General features: G+C 47.5%; 1 protein-coding gene across 5 annotated transcripts in view; it reads right to left on the bottom strand.

Annotated features, from left to right (window-relative positions):
- The window catches only part of LOC115155576 (DNA-binding protein SATB2), a 42,097-nt gene extending 30,290 nt beyond the window's left edge, over positions 1-11,807 (bottom strand). For 2 of the 5 annotated variants that reach the window (XM_029702300.1, XM_029702304.1), the window contains exon 1: positions 11,546-11,806. In XM_029702300.1, coding sequence (XP_029558160.1) covers positions 11,546-11,744 — 199 coding nt within the window. In that variant the 5' untranslated portion in view covers positions 11,745-11,806. Of the gene's footprint in view, positions 1-11,545 lie in introns of all 5 variants that reach the window. The other 3 variants (XM_029702301.1, XM_029702302.1, XM_029702303.1) reach the window with 2 other exon arrangements.
- Between the last annotated feature and the right edge of the window lie 238 nt (positions 11,808-12,045).

Here is a 12,045-nt window from a genome sequence, read left to right as displayed (position 1 = left end):
ATTCCTCTCAAAAGTTTTAGAAAAAGCTGTTGTGCAGCAACTCACTGCCTTCCTGAAGACAAACAATGTATACGAAATGCTTCAGTCTGGTTTTAGACCCCATCATAGCACTGAGACTGCACTTGTGAAGGTGGTAAATGACATTTTAATGGCGTCAGACTGAGGCTCTGCATCTGAGCTCGTGCTCCTACACCTTAGTGCTGCTTTTGATACCATCGATCACAACATTCTTTTGGAGAGATTGGAAACCCAAATTGGTCTACACGGAGAAGTCTTGGCCTGGTTTAGATCTTATTTGTCAGAAAGATATCAGTTCGTCTCTGTGAATGGTTTGTCCTCTGACAAATCAACTGTAAATTTCGGTGTTCCTCAAGGTTCCGTTTTGGGACCCCTATTGTTTTCACTATATATTTTACCTCTTGGGGATGTCATTCGAAAACATAATGTTAACTTTCACTGCTATGCGGATGACACACAACTGTACATTTCAATGAAACATGGTGAAGCCCCAAAATTGCCCTCGCTGGAAGCCGTGTTTCAGACATAAGGAAGTGGATGGCTGCAAACTTTCTACTTTTAAACTCGGACAAAACAGAGATGCTTGTTCTAGGTCCCAAGAAACAAAGAGATCTTCTGTTGAATGTGACAATTAATCTTGATGGTTGTACAGTCCTCTCAAATAAAACTGTGAAGTCCCTAGGAGGGGTGCGTCACTTGAGTGGGTTGAGTCACTGACGTGGTCTTCCTGTCTGGGTTGGCACCCCCCCCCCCCCCCTTGGGTTGTGCCGTGGCGGAGATCTTTGTGGGCTATACTCGGCCTTGTCTCAGGATGGTAAGTTGGTAGTTGAAGATATCCCTCTAGTTGTGTGGGGGCTGTGCTTTGGCAAAGTGGGTGGGGTTATATCCTGCCTGTTTGGCCCTGTCCGGGGGTATCAACGGATGGGGCCACAGTGTCTCCTGACCCCTCCTGTCTCAGCCTCCAGTATTTATGCTGCAGTAGTTTATGTGTCGGGGGGCTAGGGTCAGTCTGTTATATCTGGAGTATTTCTCCTGTCTTATCCGGTGTCCTGTGTGAATTTAAGTATGCTCTCTTTAATTCTCTCTTTCTTTCTCTCTCTCTCTCGGAGGACCTGAGCACTAGGACCATGCCTCAGGACTACCTGGCATGATGACTCCTTGTTGTCCCCAGTCCACCTGGCCGTGCTGCTGCTCCAGTTTCAACTGTTCTGCCTGCGGCTATGGAACCCTGATCTGTTTACTGTGATTACTATTATTTGACCATGCTGGTAATTTATGAACATTTGAACATCTTGGCCATGTTCTGTTATAATCTCCACCCGGCAAAGCCAGAAAAGGACTGGCCACCCCTCATAGCCTGGTTCCTTCCTAGGTTTTGTCCTTTCTAGGGAGTTTTTCCTAGCCACCATGCTTCTACATTTACATTTAAGTCATTTAGCAGACGCTCTTATCCAGAGCGACTTACAAATTGGGCAGTGAGACCACATTGGATTTCAAGTCCAACGCCTTAACCACTCGGCCATCGCAGCTCGCTACACCTGCATTGCTTGCTGTTTGGGGTTTTAGGCTGGGTTTCTGTATAGCACTTTGATATATCAGCTGATGTAAGAAGGGCTATATAAATTTGATTTGATTTGATATCCCGGGACAAATTAGCTAGCAACAGCAAGCTAGCTAAAAAGGACAAATTAACTAGCAAGTGCAAGCTAGCTGGCTAAATTGCCATAAATGTTTAATGCTTTTCAACCTGTCCCCAAATTAATATAATTGGTTCAGAGTTTGTTTTGATATTTTTAACCTGCGTGTCGTGATCGTGTTTGGTGTAGGGGGGACAGAATACATTTATGCACAATGGCGCTCGCGCACAGCTGGTTTGGGTTCTGTGTAAGAGTTAGAGCAGAGAATACAGAGATACATCAGTGGAGGCTGCTAACGGCTCATAATAATGCCTGGAATGGAGTATATGGAACGGTATCAAACACATACCACCTCATGGACTCCATTCCAGACATTATTATGAGCCGTTCTCCCCTCAGCAGCCTCCACTGAGATACATTATGTCTGATGGTTTGTCCTTCACCACTTTAACATCACATTATATACTGTCCTTCTCTGTAGTTTGATGGTTTGTCCTTCACCACTTTAACATCACATTATACACTGTCCTTCTCTGTAGTTTCTGGCTGTTCTTTCATTTTGGATCAATTGCTGTGTCCGTTGACAACCTCAATCTACAAACAGAGATAATGAGTGTTGAAGAAGGAGATGGAGAATATCTGTGTAAGATGTTAGGTACAAATAGCAAGAACACACACACACACACACACACACACACACACACACACACACACACACACACACACACACACACACACACACACACACACACACACACACACACACACACACACACACACACACACACACACACACACACAGGGCCTTCCTGAGACTCTGGCTGACTGGAGCTGTGAAAAGTAAACAATGCTAATCACATTACTATCCTCTAAATGAGATCCAGACAGGGCCTGGACAGATCCCCTCTCTCTCTCTCTCTCTCTCTCCCCCTTCTCCCATCCCCCTCTTCTCTCTCTCTCCCTCTGTCTTTCTCTTACTGACTGTAGGAGCTCTACATAGATCTAACAGGGATGCTGTCTCACACACACACCGACACAAACACAGAGCCACGTTTGTACATACGTGTGCACACACAGCAAAATCTAATAGTCAAACAGCTCCAGTGTCATGCAAAACACATTTACTTCCTATTCTTTCAACAATAGGTGTTAGACTGAGTTGTGTTAAATGACCAAATCTTTCCGTCCCAGCAAGAGGCAAGGAACTCTAGCGTTTCCTCCTCTCCTAGCAATGCATCTGTGGACAGATACAGTAGATTCCCCAGATACTGAATTAGAGAGGAAAAGCTATGGAGACAGATGAAGACAATTTGTGTATAACTGCTCTCTCTCCTCCTTAATCCCTTCACCCTCCTCCTCCCTCTCTCCTTCTCAGTTCCTTTTCTCTCTCCTCTCTCTCTGTGCTTTCTGTTTATATAGCTCGGTTAGCTTTCATTTGGAAGAGCTGGTCTGTTTTCCTCATTGTGTGTCTCATTGTGCAGTGGAGGGTAAAGGCAGGCTGGCTAGCTAGGGGGCCTATGGACAGAGGAGGGTATTTGCTGGCTGGCTAGAGGGCCTAGGGACAGGGGAGGGGAGGGCTGGCTGGCTAGGGGGCCCGGGGACAGGAGATGGTGTAGGCTGGCTGGCTAGGGTGCCTGGGGACAGTGGAGGGCATAGGCTGGCCCTAGGGGGCCTACGTGCAGTAGGGGGTATAGGCTCACTTGCTAGAGGACCTAAGGGAAGTAGAGGGTATAGGCTGGCTGGCTAGGGGGCCTGTGGACAGTGGAGGGTATAGACTAGGGGCCTATCAGTGATTAGTAATCAGTGATTAGCCTATCAGTGATTAGTATAATTGATAAGCCATCTCACCTCCCAGCCAGATGAGTCTACATCAACTAACACAGTGAATATGGAGGAGCATGGACATGCACTCGCAGCTACAGACACACATACTCTCATGCACCCATGCACACGCACAAGTATGCATACACATGCATAGCAGCGGTGTACTCATTATTAATGAATCAGTTTTGGTCCCTTGTTATGTGGCTCCTGCTTCATGTCCATATGTAAAAGTAGAAATCCTTGTTCCAATTTCCACATAAACATTCTGACTCCCAAAGACGTCCCTTCATGTGGCCAACTGGTGGCTTGTGCCAATGTGTGCCCATCCACACAAACATGTTGGCTTTTCCTCTCATTTTATCTCTCTCACACACACACACACACACACACACACACACACACACACACACACACACACACACACACACACACACACACACTGACAGACATGCGTGTACGTGCCTAGCACACACACAGACAGAAAACACACACCATCCAGTGGAACATGGTTAAGTGATGCTGCAGGCTAGCTGCACACACAGAGCTCCTCATTCCAAACTGGTTCCAGGTTGCGCAGCCCCTCAGGCCCCCCAGGCCCCTCAGGCCCCCCAGGCCCCTCAGGCCCCCCAGGCCCCCCATGTCCCTCAGTCCCTCAGGCCCCCCAGGCCCCCCATGTCCCTCAGTCCCTCAGGCCCCTCAGGCCCCCCATGTCCCTCAGGCCCCCCATGTCCCTCAGTCCCTCAGGCCCCCCATGTCCCTCAGTCCCTCAGGCCCCTCAGGCCCCCCATGTCCCTCAGTCCCTCAGTCCCTCAGGCCCCCCATGCCCCTCAGGCCCCCCAGGCCCCTCAGGCCCCCCAGGACCCCCATGTCCCTCAGTCCCTCAGGCCCCCCAGGCCCCCCATGTCCCTCAGTCCCTCAGGCCCCCCAGGCCCCCCATGTCCCTCAGTCCCTCAGGCCCCTCAGGCCCCCCATGTCCCTCAGGCCCCCCATGCCCCTCAGTCCCTCAGGCCCCCCATGTCCCTCAGTCCCTCAGGCCCCTCAGGCCCCCCATGTCCCTCAGGCCCCCCATGCCCCTCAGGCCCCCCAGGCCCCCCATGTCCCTCAGTCCCTCAGGCCCCTCAGGCCCCTCAGGCCCCCCATGTCCCTCAGGCCCCCCATGCCCCCCAGGCCCCCCATGTCCCTCAGGCCCCCCATGCCCCTCAGGCCCCCCATGCCCCTCAGGCCCCCCATGTCCCTCAGTCCCTCAGGCCCCTCAGGCCCCCCATGTCCCTCAGGCCCCCCATGCCCCTCAGGCCCCCCATGTCCCTCAGGCCCCCCATGTCCCTCAGGCCCCCCATGCCCCTCAGGCCCCCCATGCCCCTCAGGCCCCTCAGGCCCCCCATGCCCCTCTGGCCCCCCATGCCCCTCAGGCCCCTCAGGCCCCCCATGCCCCTCAGGCCCCCCAGGCCCCCAATGCCCCTCAGGCCCCCAATGCCCCTCAGGCCCCTCAGGCCCCCCATGCCCCTCAGGCCCCTCAGGCCCCCCATGCCCCTCAGGCCCCCCAGGCCCCCAATGCCCCTCAGGCCCCTCAGGCCCCCCATGCCCCTCAGGCCCCCCAGGCCCCCCAATGCCCCTCAGGCCCCCCATGTCCCTCAGTCCCTCAGGCCCCCCATGCCCCTCAGGCCCCTCAGGCCCCCCATGCCCCTCAGGCCCCTCAGGCCCCCCATGCCCTTGGCACACACCATGCGAAACCCCACATGCATGAGTCACACAACCTCTCTACTGTACATCATCATAACCAAACGCAGCCCTCCTATTCATCTGTCTGTCTGGATAAGTGGACACAACAGTGAGGGGGAAAAATACATTCTGCCATGACTGTTTTGTTCTGTAAGTGACGTTATAAGTATCACTGGAAAAGAGATGTGTTTATACCTGACATGCGGCCTTTGTCCTGATCTTGTCCACATTCTGACTGCCCACCTTAGACAAGTGTAGACGATTAAACGATGAATTGTGATCTGATTGCGATCAGATCTTATAAATGTAAACAGACAAGATCAGGATAAAGGACAGTTATAAACAGGGCTAGAGTGTGTGACAGAGAAGGTAGAAGTTGTATCCGCTAACCACGGGTACAAGGTCAGATATGTATTTATTTATCCGAAGAAGGGTTAAGAGGTAATGGTTAAAGGTAATCTGATCCTAGATCTGTGGTTAGGGGTAACTTCTGCCTCAAATGTGAGTGACTCCTATTCACAACACGCCTACGTAGTCCTACTCACTCCTATTCACAACACGCCTACGTAGTCCTACTCACTCCTATTCACAACACGCCTACGTAGTCCTACTCACTCCTATTCACAACACGCCTACGTAGTCCTATTCACAACACGCCTACGTAGTCCTACTCACTCCTATTCACAACACGCCTACGTAGTCCTACTCACTCCTATTCACAACACGCCTACGTAGTCCTACTCACTCCTATTCACAACACGCCTACGTAGTCCTACTCACTCCTATTCACAACACGCCTACGTAGTCCTACTCACAACACGCCTACGTAGTCCTACTCACTCCTATTCACTCCTATTCACTCCTATTCACAGCCCAGTCAGTTGGACATCCCATAAAATAAAATAAATGTTTGTCCTGTATATCTCTCTGACCCTGTAACATGGCAGCAGGGCAACAATGCAAACTCTCCTCTCTTCCTCTCCTTTCTGAGGCCTACAATATGGATGGCCGGGCACCATTAAATGCCTTAAAGGGGATACTTCCAGATTTTGGCAATGAGTCAGATGAACTTGTGGATACCATTTTTATGACTGGAAGTTTATGGGTGTCTATGCTAGAAGATACCCATAGACTTCCAGTCATAAAAATGGTATCCACTAGTTCATCTGACTGTGGGGAAGTAGATAAAGGACCTCACTGCCAAAATCCCCAAGTATCCCTTTAAAGTGCAGGTCTGTCCCTTCCATTGTATAAAAACCTTCAGACCCTTATAATTGAAATAAACAATATGCACCAGTTAATTACTAACTGGGTCTAATTAAAGAGACTTTAAATACACCACTGGGACACAAGTATGAAGGACACAATTCAAACAGGGAGAAAATAGCCCGGACTCTGTGTAATTTTGGTCGGTGACCGCAGAGGACATTTTTTATAATTTAAGCCAGAAATGATTCCTTTAACATAAACACTTATATTTTTTAAAAACAAAAGAGTATTCATTTGAGGAGGAGGAGAGAATGGGAGAGGGGTGTTGTGTGTCAGTGTGTGTGTGTGTGTGAGCGTGTGATTTGCTTTTCGTGTGTATTTTTATGTCAGTGCGTGCAACTCTATGAGTGTGTGAGTGCCGTCTATGCGTTCGCACAACTGTTTGTGTGTGTGTCCGTGTATGTGTGTGTATGTATGTGTGTGTATGTGTGTGTATGTATGTGTGTGCGTGCGTGCGTGCGTGCGTGCGTGCGTGTGTGTGTGTGTGTGTGTATATGTGTGGGTGGGTGTGTGTGTGTGTATATGTGTGGGTGGGTGTGTGTGTATATGTGTGTGTGTGTGTGTGTGTGTGTGTGTGTGTGTGTGTGTGTGTGTGTGTGTGTGTGTGTGTGTGTGTGTGTGTGTGTGTGTGTGTGTATAATAACAGACTGACTGAGGGTTAAAGTGTGTGACCGGGGTGTTGTGTTACTGCTGCTGCTGCTCCTGTCGCAGTTTGTTTGCTGCTGTTGTGATGTCTGGTTTAGTCTGGCTTTGAACCGCCTGGAGGTTTACAGGAGTGTATTGATGTTGACAGGGGACCACTGTGGCCTGCTGTTTTAGAGGGACTGATGAGAGAGAGGCCTCCACTGATACTTGGAACACATCTAGGATACAACTACTAGCTAGTAATGACATTATATTATACTTTTTTTATTTACTTTTAACCCTTTTTCTCCCCAATTTCAGAATATCCAATTGGTAGTTACAGTCTTGTCTCATCACTGCAACTCACTTATGGACTTGGGAGAGGCGAAGGTCGAGAGCCATTCGTCCTCTGAAACACGACCCTGCCAAGCCGCACTGCTTATTGACACACTGTTCGCTTAACCGGGAAGCCAGCCGCACCAATGTGTCGGAGGAAACACCTAACGACTGGCGACTGAAGTCAGCTTGCAGGCGCCTGGCCACCACGAAGAGTCGCTAGAGCACGAAGAGACAAGGACATCCCGGCCGGCCAAACCCTCCCCTAGCCCGGACAATGCTGGGCCATTTGTGTGACGCCTCATGGGTCTCCCGGTCACGGACGGCTGTGACACAGCCTGGGATGGAACCCGGGGCTGTAGTGACGCCTCCAGCACTGCGATACAGGGTCTTAGACCGCTGCACCATTCGAGAACAGACTTTTAAAGAGATACAACGGGGAAAACACAGAATATGTGAGCAGCATTACTAACTGTAATTTGCAGTAATAGTCTGATTATTGATTGTTGTTGTTAAACCTATGACACCAAAAAGACATCAAAAGACTAATTTGGGACCGTCACTGTCATTTCCTCTTGTTTAAAATAACATTGAAGTACATTTTCATATCAAACGGAGGATACAGTTAAATGCTGTCTGTTTGCATACAGTAGTTATTATCTGAACAATTCAAAGAAAGTCATCAAATGGAAAGTACCGCCCACTGACCAACTGTGGCTTTGGGCGGAGACTCCTGTTAACCTCACTACCTTCAGACAATAAATACACTAGAAATATAGGTTGAACCGGGAATAAAGGTCATTGGTTAGTTAATGGCCTTATTCAGAGTTGGGAACTAGGGTCAGGAGTTTCCCTGGCAAGGAAAAACTCTGAACATTTTAGAAACATTTCTTTAGGATCCTCCGTCTTGACATACTGAATGTACTATTTTCAGCACTGGAGGAGTAATGTAGGTGTAGGGGACATCTACAGTAAGAGCGTAGGGGACATCTACAGTAAGAGCGTAGGGGACATCTACAGTAAGAGCATAGGGGACATCTACAATAAGAGCATAGGGGACATCTACAGTAAGAGCGTAGGGGACATCTACAGTAAGAGCATAGGGGACATCTACAATAAGAGCGTAGGGGCCACCTACAGTAAGAGCATTGGGGACATCTACAGTAAGAGCGTAGGGGACATCTACAGTAAGAGCGTAGGGGACATCTACAGTAAGAGCGTAGGGGACATCTACAGTAAGAGCGTAGGGGACATCTACAGTAAGAGCGTAGGGGACATCTACAGCATCATCTACAGAATGATGCTAAATGTAAGCTACAAATTGAATAAAACGAACACTAAAGTGACAGTTTTAAATGGTGGGTATTACTGAAAGTGTTTCCCGATAGTGGCTAATATTTAACATGATACAAATTGTGAAATAAAACTACGAAAAGCCTGGGGCATAGGCTATAATTAAAACAACACATTTGAGGGCACACAATTACAATTCTGAATAACGGCACAGCTATTTATAACCTATGTCACTGTGGAAAAGGGCCGTAATACATGTCATGTTGATGTGATTTTCAGTTTGCTTCCACTTGGCTGGGACCGCAAGACGCTACAGAGAGTAGTGCGTACGCCCAGTACATCACTGGGGCCGAGCTTCCTGCCATCCAGGACCTCTATACCAGGTGGTGTCAGAGGAAGGCCCTAAAAATTGCCAAAGATTCAGCCACCCAAGTCATAGACCGTTCTCTCTACTACCGCACAGCAAGTGTTACAGATGCACCAAGTCTGGAACCAACAGACCCCTGAACAGCGTCTATCCCCAAGCCTTAAGACTGCTAAATAGCCACTGGACTACCTGAACTCTTTTCTCTGGACTACCTGAACTCTTTTCTCTGGACTATCTGAACTCTTTTCTCTGGACTATCTGAACTCTTTTCTCTGGACTATCTGAACTCTTTTCTCTGGACTATCTGAACTCTTTTCTCTGGACTATCTGAACTCTTTTCTCTGGACTATCTGAACTCTTTTCTCTGGACTATCTGAACTCTTTTGACTCACCACATACGCTGCTGCTGTTTATTATGGATCCGGTTGCCTAGTCACTCTTCCCCTACCTATATGTACATACAGTAGCTACCTCAATGACCTCGTACCCTGCACATCGAATTGGTACTGGTACCCTGTGTATATAGCCAAGTTATCGTTTCTCATTTTGTATTTAATCCTCATGTTTTAATTGTTTCTATATTTTTCTCTCTGCATTGTTGGGAAGGGCCCGTAAGTAAGCATTTCACTGGTAGTCTACACATGTTGTTTTACAAAGCATCTGACAAATACAATTTGACTTGATTTGATGTACACTGAGAGCGTAGGGGACAGTATATTACGGTCTGTGCATGTCAGAGGAAAGCAGAGGAGAGAGAAGAGGAGTCGATTCAGACAGCGATTCATGTAGGGGATGTGTAAGAGCATGTGGTTGCAGTGGGTACAGTGTACAGTACAGTGTGCTTCAGGTGGTTTGGCAGAGAGGAAAGAGACAGAGAGGAGTTCGTTCAGAGGGTAATAATAGTTTTTGACCTTGAGGCAGTAAACAGGGATTACCTGTGATGTACACATTTGTCTTACACACATGCACACACACAGTCTGTCTGTTACGATGTGTTGGTGTACTGTATGAAGTGAGCTCTCTCACATACATCTCACAACATGACGTGAGATTTGTCAGGTCAAACTATAACTGACATTATATGATATCTGATATCAGAGCATCTCCACTTTACACATAGACAGTGATCAATTTAGTGACGTATCTTGATGCATCGCAATAGTACTGCAAAAAATACTGCATACATGTATTTTTTATCTGACACGCAGGGGCAACAGTACAGTTATTGTCTAATTCCGTTAATAGCCCCTAAGAATCCAGACTGTTTTAACATAAGGAAAGAGTAATAGAGGGTGTATCATTGTAGCCACTAACAGAGACATCAAAAGAAGCAGATTCACACACTATTTCAGTTTAAGTCCATGTACAGATGTAGGATCTTAATTTGAGCCAGTTTGCTACAGCAGGAAAATATCCTGCAGCAACAGGAAATGCTAATTATTATGTGGATGATAATTCATGAATTTTTTTTGTAAGGGTTGATACATTTTTCATTTGGGCAAATCAAGTCTGACATTTTAAAGTGGACATAACAAACTCTAGAAGCCTTTTGAAACCTGTGCAGGAAAATTCTCAGCAACAAAAGAGTGATCAAATGAAGCTCCTACATCTGTATGTCAGCTGCCTGGTTGTGTCTATTGTTACCATATATCAATGTGAAGCAACTCCCCCAGATAGAATGTTCTGCATACTTTAGTGAACACAAGTAAACTGCACTGTCCTCTTGGCGATGGCAACCATGTGTGCAACAATAAATTACACAGCTATTATGTTTCTCCCCTAGACCTCTTTCATAAACATTCTCACACATACACAGACATGAACACACAAATGCACACACTCCCGCACACACACACACACCACACATTAAAGCATGTGCATATACTTAGACAAATTTAGTCGCACACATATTATTTTGGCCTCTTGGAGGAACTAGACTCATTTCTTTCCAACTCTTTGTTCTTTGTTTAACGAGTTTCTCTTTAGTTGTGTTTTTCAAACATTCTTTACTTAGCCTGAGAGCTGAAAACATCATACAGAAGTGTTTAGTCTGGCTAGCATCCCGGCCAGTGAACTAATGCTGTGCTATCCTCTGGCTCCTTTCTAACAGGTTGTATAGCGTTTTAGCACAATCTCAAACTCAGTACCAGGTGAAAGCTTTGTTTTGTCCTCTGTAGCTCAGTTGGTAGAGCGTGGTGCTTGTAACGCCAGGGTAGTGGGTTTGATTCCCGGGACCAGCCATACATAAAATGCATACACGCATTACTGTACGTCGCTTTGGATAGAAGCATCTGCTTAATGGCATATATTATTTTGGCTGATAGAGCCTTTGTGTCTGGTGTTTTGTGGAGAAGTATTCAGTTCAAGCATTTGGGGTTATGACTGGTGTTTTGTGTAGAAGTGCTCAGTTCAAGCGTTGGGGTTATGGATGGTGTTTTGTGGAGGCTACAGTTCTCACCCTGGGCCTGAGCAGCAGAGTTGTGGGAGTACCCCAGGGCCTGCAGGGCCGTCTCTACCAGCTGGTTGAAGAGGATGTCTTTCCTGACCAGGACAAACTCAGCATGCTCCTCTCTGTGGCCCTCGCTCCTCTCCACCTCCTCACGCTGCATCCCCCCATCCGGCCCTGCCTGCTCCACCACACAGAATACTGGGATCATCAGACCTGGGGGAGGGAGATCAGAACGTTAGGCAAAATAAACAACTTAGGCTAAGCGAGTACAATATTAGGTCTAATTACATAGAATGCTGCTGACTTGGGTGGCTGTTAAATCACCTGTTGTGTATACTAATAGGATTCCAAACAATGCAAAGATCTAAAGTCGCTAATCTAACGGCAAGGATAATCTGGAAGATCTACAGTAGCTACTCTAACAGCAAGACAATTCTTAAGATTATAGGTAATACTAGAAGAATGGATATCCAAAGACATTATAAAAAAGGACCTATAAAAAAACGAAG

This window comes from Salmo trutta, chromosome 20 (genome assembly GCF_901001165.1).
Source record: "Salmo trutta chromosome 20, fSalTru1.1, whole genome shotgun sequence".
NCBI lineage: Eukaryota > Metazoa > Chordata > Actinopteri > Salmoniformes > Salmonidae > Salmo > Salmo trutta.
Note: the sequence above shows the minus strand (reverse complement) of the source record. Positions and strands in the feature narration are given on the sequence as shown.